A 13,194-nucleotide genomic window follows, 5' to 3' on the forward strand; every position below is an offset into this window, starting at 1 on the left:
TGCGAGTGCATTGCGCTCTGAATGCGTGGTACAAGATTTCGCAAAATACAGCCGTCATCACTGCTGGATTTAAAAAGACTGGAATCTGGCCTTTGGACAAGAATGCATACTGCGAGTGGGTGGTGAGCCCGGACCATGCGAGCAGAACTGAATCACTCATAGGAAAAGAGGCCTTGGCTGCGCCCGTCCAGCCAGTTTCTGCAACGCCCACAGACACGGCGAGCGTCCCCAATCTCCTGTCGACTCCAACGCTGCCCGTCGTCGAGAGTGCCGAGATATCCCACCCCACACCGCCTTTGCCCTCGGTGGAGAGCGGGTATGCCAGCGTCCCAGACCCTGCTCCCTCGCTTTCGCCGGTGCGTTTGATATTCAAGAAGGCTCGCCTAATCCTCGATGATGCCGATGTTGAACTTGCAGCTGGTCCCAGTTCCGAGGCGCTAGAACGAGATGCACTCAGTCACGTTGGCAAACTTCGCGAGTTGCTGAGCGTCCCCATCACCGTCGATGATATCGTGCAGCGTGCTTCCTATTCCCTCGCAATTCAAACCAGCACTACCTACAAGCACAAGCATACGAAAGGCGCGTATCTGGCGATTACCGAGGAGGCAATGCAGCGGGCGAACGCAAAAAAACTGCAAGAACAAACGAAGATTGCGCAGGAGATGACTCGATTGATGAACCGGTCACGTACCATGGCTGCCGAGGCCGCCGCCGAGCACGCAAAATTTGCTCTGACACGGAGAATCAGTGCACTGCAGACTGAACTCGCCGCCGCCGCCGAGTTGCAAGACCCTTTGCGCGAAGCAGAGCTCGCCCAAGCTCGCAACGAGCTGGCCGCACTTCAAGCTTCAACTCCGAAACGTACTCGAGCCCCTGTTGCTCGTACTCAAACTCCCGCTCGTGCCCGACAGATTGCTTTGCGTCAATCAGAGCAAGTTTTGTCGCAGGCTGCAGAGCCTGTTGCTGCAAATCCGACTGAGAGCCTGCCCTCGCCGTCGCTCCCCATCCTGACGACCCAGCAAACGATCGCAATCACACCAGCAAAACGAACATTCTCTGAAAGGTCCGACAGCGACGGTTCATACGACGGAGTGCAGTTTACCGATGAACTAGTGGCCCGCATGCGCCAAAGTCGCCTCCCAACGCGCAGTTCCGCTACTCAACTAGCCTCTAATGCTGCCCCGACGCCTGAGCACCTTGACAAGCGTCCTCGTGTTGAAGATCCACCATCTCTTGTGATTCGCCTGAGCAAACAAGCAACAAATGCTCACCGACGGCCGTTCGTCGCACTAAATGTAAACTCTGCCTGATTTTTGTATTGTTTATTGAATAAAATGGTTTGATATGTCATATACTCCATCAATCTAGCTCGAAGAGCGATTAGCAGCCGGACGGGAGCTCACGATGGATTGGCTGCAAAAGTGGTGTTCGAGCGTATCCTCCATTCCCACGCTCGTGTCGACCGCACCTCCGCGCCCGCTTGGTCACGATAACACCTATCGTGTGTAGACTGCATTTGGCTCGCGGAAGGCGGGCTGGCGATGTCACAGAGCCCGCAGGGCGCGTTTGCGATCAACCTCGTGGCGGCCCCAAAAACACCTGCATTTTAATCCGGATGCATTGGATTTTGGCTGGATCCGCTTTTTCGTCATTTTTTCGTTTTTCGCGTGCCTAGCGATGAGTTCGGGCCAAAGCGCCCCGCTACTTCACCCACACATTGGTATTGATGCACTGATTGACACAGGGGGGCAAGGCGCGAGCGGAAGCTTGCACACAGGCCGTAGGAGGCGCCATCCGGATTTAGAGACCGTCACTCTAACAAACTGTTGCAGCGACCTCGTCGTACAACCCGAATTTGTCGGACGTGCCTGCTCTTACCAACCAATTCTACAACAGCAAGCTGACACAAGCTGAAGCTCGCGATTTGGCGCAGCGGTTTTTCGACAAGCGCAGCGCAGACAAAACGGCTTATTTCGACAATCATGCGAAGCTCCACCAGTTTCTGAAAGACATTGACCCCGGTCTTGCTGCGAAACTCTCCCCTCCGGATCTCACCTGGTACTTTGACGAACAGCCACCTGTGACAAGCCCGATCAATCCGTACTGAACGTTTCCTGGGGAGCACAATGGGTTTGTTCTTTTTCTTGTTCTTGTGCTTGTGCTTGTGCTTGTTCTTGTGCTTGTGCTTGTGCTTGTTCTTGTTCTTGTTTTTGTTCTTGTTCTTGTGCTTGTTCTTGTTGTATCAGGTGAAATGTGCATTTAAAACATTTTGACCCGTCTAAAGCTTTATTGAGAATGACAAAGAAAGACACAAAAAGAACGGATATGGGACAGTTGAATTTTTTTTTTTTTTACCGTCTAAAGTTTTATTAAGAATAACAAAGAAAAAAGAACGTAGGATATGAGACAGTTGAATGTCGTCATAACGCACACCGGTGAAGGCATGCGGGGAGAGTGCTCAAGAGCTCACAGAGGAACTCGAACAGATGATCAGCCGGGCTGACAATGGAAGGATCAGGCATTCCCCACCTATACACCACGAAAGACATGATGCTAGCCAACACGGTTCACAAACAAGTAGACGGCTGGCAGGCGGTGGGACAGCACTCTGTCGTAAGGAGCGACAATTCAGAAACGGTCAACCGCTTTCCACACACTTTGCGGGTACCAGGTGTACGCGAGGGCAAACACTTGTGTGGAAAGACGTTCATTGTACCGGATTTCAAAAGCCTTTCCCCACCTGCTTTCGAAGGGAGGGGGGGGGGTTTGATCTTGCTCATCAGCATGGAGGGAGGTTGCAAGCTGTTTCGACTCAATTCGAATGACTGCGACAACGAATGGAGGATTCCCAGCCTCCGTAGGTTTCTGCTCAAGGAATTGTCGAGTCAGAAAGCTGCAAGAAGGCACTCAGCAAAGTGCTTGGCGAGAGAGAGAGAGAGCCTCGTCCGAACTTACATTGCACATGAAGAGCTCTGATGCGACTGCGAGAGGCATCTTGTCCACAATGACATAGTTGTTGGCAGCCGGCATGCGGTAGGCGACGTTTCGGAGGATGAGCGAGGTGACAACGTTATTGACAGCGTCTGGCTCGCCGTCGACGAACTTGGCCATTTCTTCAACGGTCATGTACTTGCCTATGAAGAGTCATAGATCGAGCGCGGCGAACAAACGATCAGGTTTGACCATGCCTGTGGTCTAGAATGCGCATGGTGGACGGTACTGTACCATAGTCCTCGGTGGCGGGGTCAGAGACCGCCTTGAGCTTGGAGGCGAGTGCGTCCGTGTTGCGCTGCTTGATGGCAAAGATGACCGAGATGAATGCGTTGCAAGCAAAGTCAAACTCGACAGCACGTCGGTCGAAGCTGTTCTGGTCTGCAGGCATGAGCGGGTTGCGATGCGAGGTCGATGGCGGCAATCATGCCAGAAGCCGCTTCCGACTTGACGTGGCAAACACCTGAGCCGCTGTGTGCGACTGGTCAAACTGTGAATCAGAGCGACACTATGATCCAGAGCGAGTCAAGTGAGTGACGTGACATTGGGGTAAAGTTGATGGGAGAGAGGATCACAGTCGGTCTCCATTAGCAGGTATCATGAGTGAGGCTCAGGCTCAGGAGGCACACACCGCGATGACGCGCGTTCGTGGTGTGGGGGGTGAAAACATGCGACGTGTAGCAAGCAGCGAGAGAAAGTGAGAGTGAGAGAGAGAGCGAGAGAGGAGAGAGAGACATTGAGAGCTCGGTCTTCTGGCGCCACTCCAAGAGCACACATGACGCGCATCGATCAAAGCAAGAGAAAGACAGAAAGAAGCAGAATAAAGAAGAAGGAGAAGGACGAGGAGGAGGAGGAGCTGAAGTGAGCCACAACAAAACGCACCGTGAGCGCTGAGGACGGCAATGCTCAATGCAAGCAGTGCTGCGACTGCTGCGAACGCGAAACTGCGCTGCTGCAGTGCCATTGCGAGGAATGAAGAGAATAAAGGAAAAGAAAAATGAAGAGTAGATCTAAATCGAAGGAACGAAGAACAACTGCAAACCATCAATCAAAGGGTCATTGAGCAAATGAAGGATTTCAACAATGCTCAGCAGTTGCACCCACGCAAGGCACACAAGGGGAGACGAGTGGAAAGAGTCCTTGCTTGCACACTTCAGAGCAGTGCCCTTGTTGTTGAATCAGGCCCTTGTGCACGACTCTGACGACGTGGCATCGTGGAGCTCGAGGGCAAAGATGAGTGTCTTTTGGCGGACGAATGGCTGAATTGGATGCATTTGATCGATTTCCCTCCTCAGCACCAACGTTCATCGCCATCGCTCTGATGGGCACAACAAGGCACAATCGGTGCTACAGGAGCGGTTTTTGACGGAATTTCATGCCGCCCTCCTCAACAGAGTGCTCAAATGGAGGAGCTGTCAAAATGATAAAATAACAATTTTATTGGTTAAAATGACAAAGCCGCTTCAAACGACGCCGCCGTCGCTCAGCCCCAAGCAGCAGACCAGCACACACGATCGTCGTGTGCGTACGTGTATGCGTGTTTGAGAGTGCATGGTGCGATCGCACTGTGGATGGGTGCGGCTTGTGAGGATCGTCCTCACCATGAGACGCCACTTGGTCATGGTTGCTGCCGATCTCGGTTGCTGCCGATCTCGGTTGCCGCCCCATGCTACAGAGCAACACCAAGAGGACGAGGACATCCATGCGCGACGCGGTGGGACGAACAACAAACCCCCAAACCAGTTCGGGGTAGTGCGTCCCCTCCAACCCACGCAATGTCAAACTTATCAGCCGACAGAATGAATGAATGGAGGTAAGTTAGCTCGTTGACGGCGAACAATCACGCGGTCGGCATTTTTCTCCCCCTCTTATTATGATTTGTGCTCTATTTATGCTCACTCTCTCTCTCTCTCTTTTTTTTTTTTTGTTTTTGTTGCCTGTTCGCTACCCGCTGTAAGACCGCACTCTGTCTTGTTCTCTCTCTCCCTCTCTCTTTCTCTCTCTCTCTCTTTCTCTCTCACTCTTTCTCTCTTCTCATCGAACGCATTCCCATCCGTCTCTCGCTCTCGCTCTCTCTCGTAACCATCTCGCTCGCTCGCTCTCTTGATTGCTTTGGCGGCGGTCTTTTAAGTTTTTTTTTTTTTTTTCAACTCCAATATCGCCGCCTGATCGTCGTATTCTGGTGTCGGCGTTTGCGTTTTGCGTGTGGTGCAATGTGTTTCATCAATCTGTCATGCGCATTGAAGGGAGAGGGAGCGGAGAGCGAGTGGTGCGGACACCGCGTTTCTTCTGTTGCTTGCCGTTTTTTTGTTTTTCGTGTTTTTTTTTTGCTTTTTTTTTTCAACTCCAATCTCGCCGCTTGATCGCCGTATTCCGGTGTCGGCGTTTGCGTTTCGCGTGTGGTGCAACGCGCTTCATCCATCTGTCATGCGTAGTGAAGGGGGAGGGAGCGGAGAGTGAGTCGTCTTGTGTTGCTGTGACACCGCGTTTCTTCTGTTGCTTTTTTTCTTCTTTCCTTTGGTTTTTTTTCTTGGTGGGTTGAACGGTTTTCGTTTTCTCGATTGATTTTTTTATTTTCCTTCTTGTAAAAAGCATGACCATAAACAGCAAAAAAAGGAAAAAAAAAACAAAAACAAAAAAAGACGACTTCAGCGTGCTCGGCACTGGGCGCCCCTTTCACCCCCTACCCACCAATACCACCATGGTTATTGATGCGAGGTCATTGCGTGATTTATCGAGAAAGTAGGAGAGCACAGAGCGCAGCCTGGGAGCTCGATTCCAGCTTGCATTTGAAGTCAAAACCAAACTCACAACAAAAAACAACCGAAAGAAAAACAAAAGAAAAGCGAAGCCATCAGCAAGATCGCATCTCAACATTGCGAGTCTTCGTCGTCATGATGAAAGTGGACAAATGAACCAAACTCACCATTGACATTGACGACATGACTTCCAAAAAAAAAAAAATCACTTTGACAGGTTCAGTCGCTGTTTCAACCGTCCTCACGCTCGTCATCGCTTCATTGAACACGATGCTGAGTGCCATTCGCCTTCCGCCCGCTCCGCTCGTCAAAGCGGCATCCCGTGGTGCTGCTGCGTGTATCACGACTCCTGTGCCGCGCGCTGCTGCTGCTGCTGCACTGAGCACGGCTGCAGCTGGCGTTGTCGCTTCCAAAGCGCCGAAACGTGCTCAAGGTAAAGTTCTTTGTTCTGTTTCTGTCCACCGATGCCCCTGCTCCCCGCTTCCCTCTGCTGCTGGTCAACGAGCACCAGCTGCTGGTCAATGAGAACCAACGCGGGGTGCGCCTCTATCGTCGTTGTGTGGCGTGCATGCGGCCTGCGTGGCAATGTTCGGCCAGCCAGCCTTTTTTTTTTTCTGTTTTTTTTTTCCCCCCCTCTTTTTCAGCTTGCCTGCTGGGGTTCGCCTCATTGCTGGGCATCAAGACCCCTTACCTCGCGCTGCGCCCCGTGTCTACAATGCCAACTCCGTCACCATTGACTGGTGTGCGTCATCTCTCTCGGCTTGAAGGCCTGCCGGCCCTTTTTTTTTTTTTTTTTTTTTTTTTTTTTTTTTTTTTTTTTTTTTTTTTTTTTTTTTTTTTTTTTTTGTTGCATCACGTCGTCAAGAGCGAAGCTTCTCTACTGTGTTCGAGTCTCGACTTGAATGTGTGACAGCAAGTGCTACTTGCTTTGATGAATACCACCCAATTCATTCACTGCCACCTGCTCTTGTAGTTGCGCCACCCACTTTGCCCGTGCCGGCGTTTGACGCCTTCCTCTCCCCCTCTGGCGCCGTCCTCGTTCCCTCCTTTGGCGCCCTCCCGTTCCCCACCATTGGCGGCGTCCGCTCCCGTATCGAGAGGAGCTATGAGTGCTCCAGCCTGCTCATTTGGCCCCGCAGGTCCCGCTCCACCTCTGCTTCTGGTCCTCCGTCCGAGACCGAAGCCAAAGCCCCTTCTGTACGCATCCTTATCATGGTCTTGAGTTGCATGTTCTCAGGCTCACTTTGTGTCATCGTTCTAGGCGACTGTCAACCCTTCAGCGGAGGATGACCGTGCGTTGATTGATCGCCTGCCCGAGGCCCTCCGCAAGTCTTTCGGTACGATTCGTCCACTGCTTTGGCGTATAGAGTTGTTTCGCGACTGACTTTGAACCGACGTGACAACAGAGGCGACATGGGAGGCACCCGCCCTTCGCAAGCACCTGCTCGAAAAGCTGTCCTCCGACCCGGATTTCGAAAATGACCAGATCACTGCTCTCGCATTGGAGCTCAAGGAATTCAAACGCATTCCGGCGCAGGGAGTTTCCCTGGCACGCGAAGCAAGCCTTAAGGCCATGGACGAAGTTCACAAGAGTGCAAGTGTGCAACGAATCGTGACGACCTTCCTCATCTGGGTCGAGCAGTGGTCCAAGAACCAAGGTACGAACTGACGTGCAATAATTGTGTGTGTGTGTGTGTGTGTGTGTGGTGTGTGTGTGTGTGTGTGTGTGTGTGTGTGTGTGTGTGTGTGTGTGTGTGTGTGTGTGTGTGTGTGTTTTCACTCATTCCTCGGTTTGCTTGCTGTCGATAGGCCCCTCGTATCCCACCGATGTTCGCGAGCTGAAGCGTGCCCCGGACCAGCAACGATACCCGGGAGATTGGCCTGAGCATGTCGACCCTGTCTATCTACGCTACAATACGACCAAAGAGATTCTGACCGAAATTCAAGAATCAATTTTCAGCCCCAACCGCTCCTATCGCTCCACATTCAATTTTTTGCAAGTCGCCACCATGAGCGGCATGGGCAAAACAACTTACGGCGCGAACATTATCACGCACCTCCTCAAGGCTCTCGAGCATCCAGCACCGGTTCTCGGTTTTTCAGAGGAGCGCAGGTCATTGTTGACGAATCTGCTCACCCATCGTACGCAGACCGTCTTCATTGATTTCAACGGTCGAGGCGACGGTCTCGAACCTGAAGATAACTTTCGCAAGCACATCTGGCTTGCCAAACGTCTTGCTGCTCGCGGCCTGCTGGACTTGCCCATCAGCAGAGCTAGTGATTTGCTGAGTCGGATGAGCAACCTCGACGTCAAATCGGTCATCCGCGAGCTCTGGCGACGCTTGCGCGAGCGCCAGCAGATTCCCGACGATGAACACGCCCTTCTGATCATCCATATCGACGAGTATCAGCTCGCTCACAACTTCCTGAGACGACACATGACATTGGAAGAAGCTTCCGGCACGCTGGCCAATGCTTTGAACGAGATTCTCGCCTGCAACTTTGACTCGACGAAGAACACTGTCGTTGTGCTCCTGACAGCTACTTCAACCGCTGGTTTGACCGAGTATCCGCTTACAGTTCATCGGATGAAACTGGTGTATCTCGAGCCGCTCTCTTTTCCTTCTGCCCTGGGTCTGCTTGAGAAAAAGTGGAACACTGCGAAACCTCCGATTCAGCTTCACGCGCAGTGGCGGAACACTCGAGAGTTTCGTCAGTTTGTTCACGATGTTGGCGGTTCTCCAAAGCTTCTTTCAAGTCTTTCGGCTCATACGCAGCTCGCATATGAGCCCAACAATAAAACCATTGCCATGGTTTTGAATCACTTCGCAATGCGACTCGCGACCGTCTCGTTCCCTTTACCTGTTGTCGAGCGAGACGTCTTAGCGCTTGTTGATCTCGTGCTGACTCAGCGGCCTGTTCTGACATCGACACGAGTTGGTCAGTTCACAGTTGAACAGCTCGCCTACCACGGAATCCTGACTCTCGCTCCAGCGGCCGATGCTCCAACGCCCAATGCTATGGTCGTGGTTGGTTGCCCGATTCCTTATCTGAAAGACATGATCCACCAGCACGCGGACCTCACATGTTGGTCTGCTATGAATTTGTTTCGGATGCCTTTCGAGTCTGTTGAAGACGGGGATATTTTCGAAACCGCTGCGCACTTGTCGTTGACGGCACATCTCCGCTTGCTCGGCACAGCCGATCAGTCTTGCAAAGTCACCAGCCTTCTGTGCATCAAAAACCTGACCGACCTTCGCGGTTTTGCTCAGGCTACCGTATTGTCCCGCGCCTTCTCCCCGTCTGCCTCTTACGTGCCGATCATCGAGGGCACACAGATTCTGTCCAAAAGCAACTCGACCTTCAACTTCTTCACTCGTCGGGTTCAAGGAAGAAGCCCCTGGTCCCGTAAGCAACTGGATATCGGCTGGATGGCCTCCTGTGTTGACGCCCCAGCAAACGGCATTCCGGTAGTTCAGACGGCGAAAAACACTTTCGGAGTCGACATGTGGGTCCTTCTTCCCGCTGAGCACAACTTGTACGCAAAGACGAAACCCTTGTTGGTTCTCTTCCAACTCAAGCACCATCAAGCCGTGAGTCAAAGCGATACTTTCAGCAATCTCCAGGGCACGATCGAAACGACTCTAGAGAAGGTGACCGCAGGTGTTACAGACCCGCAGACCGGCGAGACCGTCTGCGACGTGCTAATGGTCGTGATGGTGACTGGAACCGCCAGTCAAAGCCCGAAAGCAGCCACTCGGCTTGCGGCAGATCGAAAATGGGCCAAAGCACTGGCAACATTGAAGAAAAAACCCGACCCTCGTGTGATTGTTCTCATGGGCGAGGATGTGCGCCGAGTTGTGCCTTTCATGTGGTCGCGCTTTCCGGACACTGGTGACTGGGTCGTGCCGAGCAAAACCGATGCGTCCCGCCAGGCTGACGATTTGTCCATCTAGGATACGGATTTATCCATCCACGATACGATTTGTCGAGCCAAACTGATCATTCGTCCAGTCAAAATGATGATTCTTCCATTGGTCGTTGATTGGTGCCATTGGCAGCTGCTGTCGTTCTGTATCTGGCACTTCATTTTGTCACGAAGTTCTGTGTCGCTGATTTGTGATTTGTCACAGTGGAAAAAATTTTCCGAATTTCGGAACGACCGAATTTTTTCAACAGTGCTCTTTTTTTTTTTTCAGGTGAAATTGTGTATTCAAGAATGATTAACAACCTCAAAAGCAAACGCAGGAAGACTAATGGAAGTATAGTCCCCCGTTTTAAGCAAAGTTCAACGAAATGGGCCCGGCCCGTATTTGAGTCTGGCCCTTCAGTACGCCCCGATGCCGCGGCATCGTGAAGCTCAAGTTCAAAGACAAATTTGCCGGTAGCCGTTTCCTTGGCGCACGCGCCCCACATTTGCATCGCTTCTGTTGCGGGGGCGGTCGGGGACGGTCGCACAGACGCAGGAAAGCGCTGTTGACACAACTTCGCAGCCACCACTCAATGACAGCACCAGTGCACCAATTCTTCACTCAAGATATCTCTCATTCTCGCTACAAATACAATTGATACACTATTCACACATATTCAAATGCCACGGAATCATGATGAAGTGCTTTGGAGTTGGAAGCAGCTCTGGGAATGGCCAACTTGGTGCAGCTCCAGCCTCTTGTCAGCGGGCAGACAGCGCTTGCGATGGCGACGTCTGTCTGTAGCGTCAGCCATACTTGTAACCAGTCATGGATCCGCTTCAACGGCGGCTGCGCACTGGGTGCAGCTACAGCCACGCCAATCTTGAGACGTAAAAACAGAAGTGAGCTCAAATTGGTCACTTCCCTTACTTGTACCGCTGGCAGTCTTGCGGCACTCGGTCCTCACTGTACACCAGTGCGTGTCAAAAATCATTCAAATGTAATGCAAGTGAACGCTGACGTCAAGCGTGCGGTGTGCGCTGAAAAACGAGCGTTGATCGGTTGTTGCGTTGTTTGCAACGATGGGTGTCGCTTCCGCGAGCTTGATACCGGCCTGCGATAAAAATTGTGAAGGGTGGTGATGTGAGTATTCATTATCGTGTGGTTATACTCAAGTGATGTCGCAGCAGTTCCAGTCCAGTGGCAGTAACAGCATGGAAACAGAGTGTTGAAAGAACGCTTGCGGCCGGCTTCTTTTTTCGTGAATGTTCGCTTCAAAATGGCAGAAAACCGCGCCCCGCACACCATAATACAATATGGCGTTAGGACGACCGCTTATTCTAGTATTATTCAAAGCAGCGAGCGGGGCAAAAGGGGCAAATGCAGCGACAGGACAGGCGATAACACGAAACGAGTGAGCTTGTCCTCACCGTTTGCGTGTCTTTTCGCGATGTTTCGTGCTTCTTTTCTCGACTTGTAGTATTCTGAGATATTATGACATATTATCCAATCGAGATACGCGCGATTGGAGGAGGATGAGAAAGTGTAGTTTCATGCCTGCGATCGAATCCCATTTCGCCCAGCGTTCACTTCGAGCTGTCTAGATCAAGCGTCTTGATGCTTTTTGCTTTCTTTTTGCTACTGGGTTCGAACCTGTTTGGTTGCGCTTTCTTTTGTGATTTATTTTTTATTTTTTAATGCTACATTTTATTTTATTTTATTTTATTTTATTTTATTTTTATTTAATTTTTTATTTTATTTTGTAATGTCACTGCTTCAGTCTACCATTTTATTATTGTATTTATTATTATTATTTTACATCGAGTGCAGATCGAGATGGCCAGCAGTGACATTTGTGAGTGTGCCACAACAAAAAGAAAAAGATAAAAAAAAAAAAGCAAAGAAGAAGGCGAACACAGCCGTCGCGCGGCTTGTGGTGCTTGTCTGTCATTGGGCTTTACCTCTCTCTGACTGTGCAGCAGCCAACGCACGCAAGCGATGCTGATGTCAGGAGGACAAGAGGATGGAGGTAAAGAAAAAAAGAAAAGAAAAAAAGATAAAAAGGCGCGATAAAAAAGAAAAAAACGAAAAGAAAGATGTGGTCGTTCTGCTGTCTGCAGATCGATGCCGACTGCGCGGATGCGCGGAAAACACTCATCTCACATGGGTATAGAAGGAAGACACGGAGAGATGCGAAGGAACTGCAGAAGCGCGATAGAAAGGGGAGAAAATGCAATTTTTTTAAATCAGCTAGGGCGGGAATTGGCGGGAAAATGCATTTTTCAAAATTTCGCGCCCAAAATCACATGATTTTTCTTCTTGTCTCGCACTCCTCACCTTGGAATATGATCACAAGTAGCACAGCATCCACTTGATGTCCAAGATTGTCATTGACGCGCTTCAGCGGGCGGCGGCTGTCGAGCTAACAAGCACTCCAAGGAGGAAAGAACAAGAACATTGCGAAAAAAAACTTGAGATTCGCACTCGTCACATCGCACAAGCTTCTTTCCGTCCAAGTGGTGCTGAACACGGTACGCATACTGTTCGATTGGAGAACGCAACAGACGAAATACTCACTGTGAGCTGATGTGTCGCAGGCGTGTGAAACTGATGATCGAGACGGAGTCAATCGCAATGTTCGGCCAGCAAGACAACGTGTCTCGTTGAAGCAAACGTGTAAGTCCCCGCCGTCAGCTGTCATGCATGATGACACAGAACAGTGACTAACTTGTGATTCCTACTTGAACAGATGCGGAAAGGAGCAAAGCGGAGCTCGGGGCTGCAAGATGCTTGGCCACTGTGCTACCAGTCACGCCCTCCAAAGGCAAGTACAAAGCACCAGCAAGGTGAAGGCGGGGGCGATCTGAGATTTTTGTAAATTTGTGCAAATATGGAAACCAATAATAAAATAAATTTTATTAAAAATTAAAAAAAAATCATTTTTAATACATGTAATATAAAAGGAGACCAAGAAAGCAAATTCTGACCAATCAGACGTCGAGCTATCGCCATATTCTCGCTCTGCTGAGGCACCGAATTTTGACCGACAAAATGATAAATTCGGTTTTTCCGAATTTTGACCGAATTTTGGTCCGAAATCCGCAAAAAATTTTTCCACTGTGTGTTGCATGTTGAGTTTGTTTTTTTGTTTCAACCGATGTGTATTTGAATTGAACAGTGCTCTTTTTTTTTTTTCAGGTGAAATTGTGTATTCAAGAATGATTAACAACCTCAAAAGCAAACGCAGGAAGACTAATGGAAGTATAGTCCCCCGTTTTAAGCAAAGTTCAACGAAATGGGCCCGGCCCGTATTTGAGTCTGGCCCTTCAGTACGCCCCGATGCCGCGGCATCGTGAAGCTCAAGTTCAAAGACAAATTTGCCGGTAGCCGTTTCCTTGGCGCACGCGCCCCACATTTGCATCGCTTCTGTCCTCCTCAAAGTCAGGTCCTCGTAAGCTCTGTTGGAAACAAGTTTATCGAACATTGCGGTCGCTATTTCTGGTGTCGCGTCCAAACTGTCGAATTTCGCCAAG

The 13,194-nt window shown here is 50.5% G+C and overlaps 3 protein-coding genes across 3 annotated transcripts; 2 read left to right on the forward strand and 1 right to left on the reverse strand.

The window, feature by feature from the left end:
• Positions 1–1,677: 1,677 nt before the first annotated feature.
• On the forward strand, positions 1,678–2,107 carry CAOG_06212 (hypothetical protein; the record flags this gene model as incomplete). The annotated part of the gene is made up of 2 exons (XM_004345752.1): positions 1,678–1,720; positions 1,833–2,107. 2 exons carry the CDS (start codon positions 1,678–1,680, stop codon positions 2,105–2,107), a joined length of 318 nt encoding a protein of 105 aa, XP_004345802.1.
• A 407-nt stretch (positions 2,108–2,514) lies between these two features.
• Positions 2,515–3,382, reverse strand: CAOG_08959 (hypothetical protein; the record flags this gene model as incomplete). The annotated part of the gene is made up of 3 exons (XM_011272328.1): positions 2,515–2,529; positions 2,956–3,134; positions 3,226–3,382. The coding sequence occupies 3 exons, from the start codon at positions 3,380–3,382 to the stop codon at positions 2,515–2,517; spliced, it is 351 nt and encodes a 116-aa protein (XP_011270630.1).
• Positions 3,383–6,020: 2,638 nt separating this feature from the next.
• CAOG_08960 (hypothetical protein) lies at positions 6,021–9,706 on the forward strand (the record flags this gene model as incomplete). Its single annotated transcript, XM_011272329.1, has 5 exons — positions 6,021–6,183; positions 6,724–6,947; positions 7,012–7,087; positions 7,157–7,408; positions 7,560–9,706. The coding sequence occupies 5 exons, from the start codon at positions 6,021–6,023 to the stop codon at positions 9,704–9,706; spliced, it is 2,862 nt and encodes a 953-aa protein (XP_011270631.1).
• Positions 9,707–13,194: the final 3,488 nt, after the last annotated feature.

Source organism: Capsaspora owczarzaki, assembly GCF_000151315.2.
Source record: "Capsaspora owczarzaki ATCC 30864 unplaced genomic scaffold supercont2.10, whole genome shotgun sequence".
In the NCBI taxonomy this organism is placed as follows: domain Eukaryota; class Filasterea; order Ministeriida; family Capsasporidae; genus Capsaspora; species Capsaspora owczarzaki.